The 2,383-nt window shown below is 33.7% G+C and overlaps 1 protein-coding gene across 1 annotated transcript; it reads right to left on the bottom strand.

The window, feature by feature from the left end:
* Positions 1-2: 2 nt before the first annotated feature.
* On the bottom strand, positions 3-2,222 carry VCUG_02853 (uncharacterized protein; the record flags this gene model as incomplete). The annotated part of the gene is made up of 1 exon (XM_008077467.1): positions 3-2,222. A coding segment is annotated over one exon (2,220 nt), but the record flags the coding sequence as incomplete, so codon positions are not given.
* Positions 2,223-2,383: the final 161 nt, after the last annotated feature.

A 2,383-nucleotide genomic window follows, 5' to 3' on the forward strand; every position in this document is an offset into this window, starting at 1 on the left:
AGGTCTGGAAATTCGATATTTATTGGACATTGCCCAGTGATGAGCAATTTAAACTTTCTTAACTGCTTAACATTGGATAAATCAAAATATCCTTTGGAAAAAATTATAGCAATATTTCGACAACCCTCATTGACTACCAGTAAATTGTCTTTAGGGACACTAACATGTTCAAGTACGATATCTTCGATGCAATTAGGAAGCTCCAGTCTCTTTTTTTGCGATGTATCTGTACAGTCCTTATGTTTAGCAGAAAATCTCCACAAGTTACCTTCGCAAACAGGTAAGCAATCAAAAAAGACGACTTTTGCTAATTTTTCTACCTTAGATACGTCAATACAACCTTTTTGTACTTCAATATTTAGATACTTGCACGCACTGTTAAGCATCAATTTGGTCCCTTCTTTAACACCAACGTTACGCAAAATTACACATTCAATATCATTAGGAACTTCGTAATTATCTCTTAAACAAAGGTCTTTCAGAAACATTATTCTGCCAAACTGTCCTAATATTTTTGCATAATAAATAGTTACTGGTTTATCAGTGAACTTTTTTTCAATGCAGTTGAACATATGCGGTATCCTCAAATCTTCTGTAGAACCATGGACATGCACAGTTTCGCAATTCTCATTGATTTCCATAGAATAAAACCATCCCATTTTTACATCCACTAATTTCACTGTTTTGGTATTCTCTTTCAATTTAACCGAAGCATTTATTGTCACACGCTCAAGTGACAATGAAAGAAGCTTGTTAAAAACATCTTTGCAATGATTAAACTTGTAGTCTTTTATGGTAAGCGATTTTAAACAAGTACATCTTGAAAACTCGATCTTTCCGTTGCAATTATCGATCAATAAAACTTCACAATCATCATTAATCCTTAATTTCACATTTTCGTGTACCATCATAGATATTAAGTTTACCGTGTGTATGTTGTTCTGTATAACTGTTTCATGAGCAACATAAGCATCCTTTATTGATAAACGACGTTTGGTATTTGATGAATCATTTACAAACACCAAAACACCGGCACGCAAGTGTAAGCTCGATGTGGATACTGGTGACATTTTCAAGACAAGCGGGATGCCGAACTCTCCTGTATAATTCCTGATGATGATTCTTTCACATTCATGATTTACCACAATGGATGAATTTAAGGCTACTAGAAGCCGATACAACAGCACTCTTTTTATGGAGTTTGCCAATTGCAGAATTTCATTGTTGATGTTGCATGATGACACTTCAATTTCATACACAGGATATGATAGATAGTAACTTGGAAAATTTCGGCGATAATTGCTCAATCTTATTTTCCTAAAATCATTTTGTGGAGAGATGATTGTACCTCGGCAGCTGTTTAAATGTAGATTTTTGCATTCGCTAAGAAACTCTAATCCGATATCATCACATAATTGCAGGTTCCGTAGCAGGGCTGTTCGTATTTTACGTGAAATCAATATCATTTTGTTAAAATTATTTTCAACTATTTTACAATCGTAAACATCATCCTTTACTTTCTGAAACTGTACAATACCTTGGGCATTAGATAGATATAGCTGTCCTGTTCTAGCGATTTGGATTCCAGGAATGATAAACCGGCCCTTGCAATATTTGATTGACAAACTGTTGTATCCAGCGTTGATTTCAAAAATATGTTCATTCTCAATTCGTGTATAGATCAAAAATACTTTTTGAATGACATTCTTACCAAACGATATTGTTTTGTTGATCTTAACATATTTTAGGATAAATTTACTTTGTTCATTGTTGTTAATACATTGGTAAGAACAACAACTGTAATCATTAAATAATCGAGATATCACTTTGACATTGCAGAGGAAAGCTAGATCTAGAGGAGAGCTGATAATATATGTTTCCTTCGCATTTAAGTTGCTGTCAGTTCCACAATACAAATCATTATTGGAGATGTTATGTTCAGAATTACTATCATTTTCTCTAAAATTATCATACACATCAAATTGAACGTTTCGAATGTATGTTTCATGTATACTTCTCCTTGTGTCACTAATAAACATAAAAGCAGATGAAGAAGCTTGTACTTTAAGTTTTAACCAGGTAGCAAAGTCAGTTAGATCAAAACTTCCTTTGCAGTTCATCACTGTAACCTTTTTGCATGATCCATGTATTCTAACCGTGGTATTGTCAGTAACTTTTACATTTTCTAGATAAAGAACGTTTGTGTTACAGCCGAGTTCCATGTTCTCGATAATCGTTGCATTGGAAATGTACAAAGTTCTAAGGCTACCGTCCAAGTTCCTTTCTAAATCGACATTCTTAAAAATGTACGAAAATGCAATGGCATGCAAATTCCAAACATTTGGAAAACGAATATCTCCTTCTGTCTCACAAATTGTAACTA

This window comes from Vavraia culicis (assembly GCF_000192795.1).
Source record: "Vavraia culicis subsp. floridensis unplaced genomic scaffold supercont1.99, whole genome shotgun sequence".
Taxonomy (NCBI): domain Eukaryota; kingdom Fungi; phylum Microsporidia; family Pleistophoridae; genus Vavraia; species Vavraia culicis.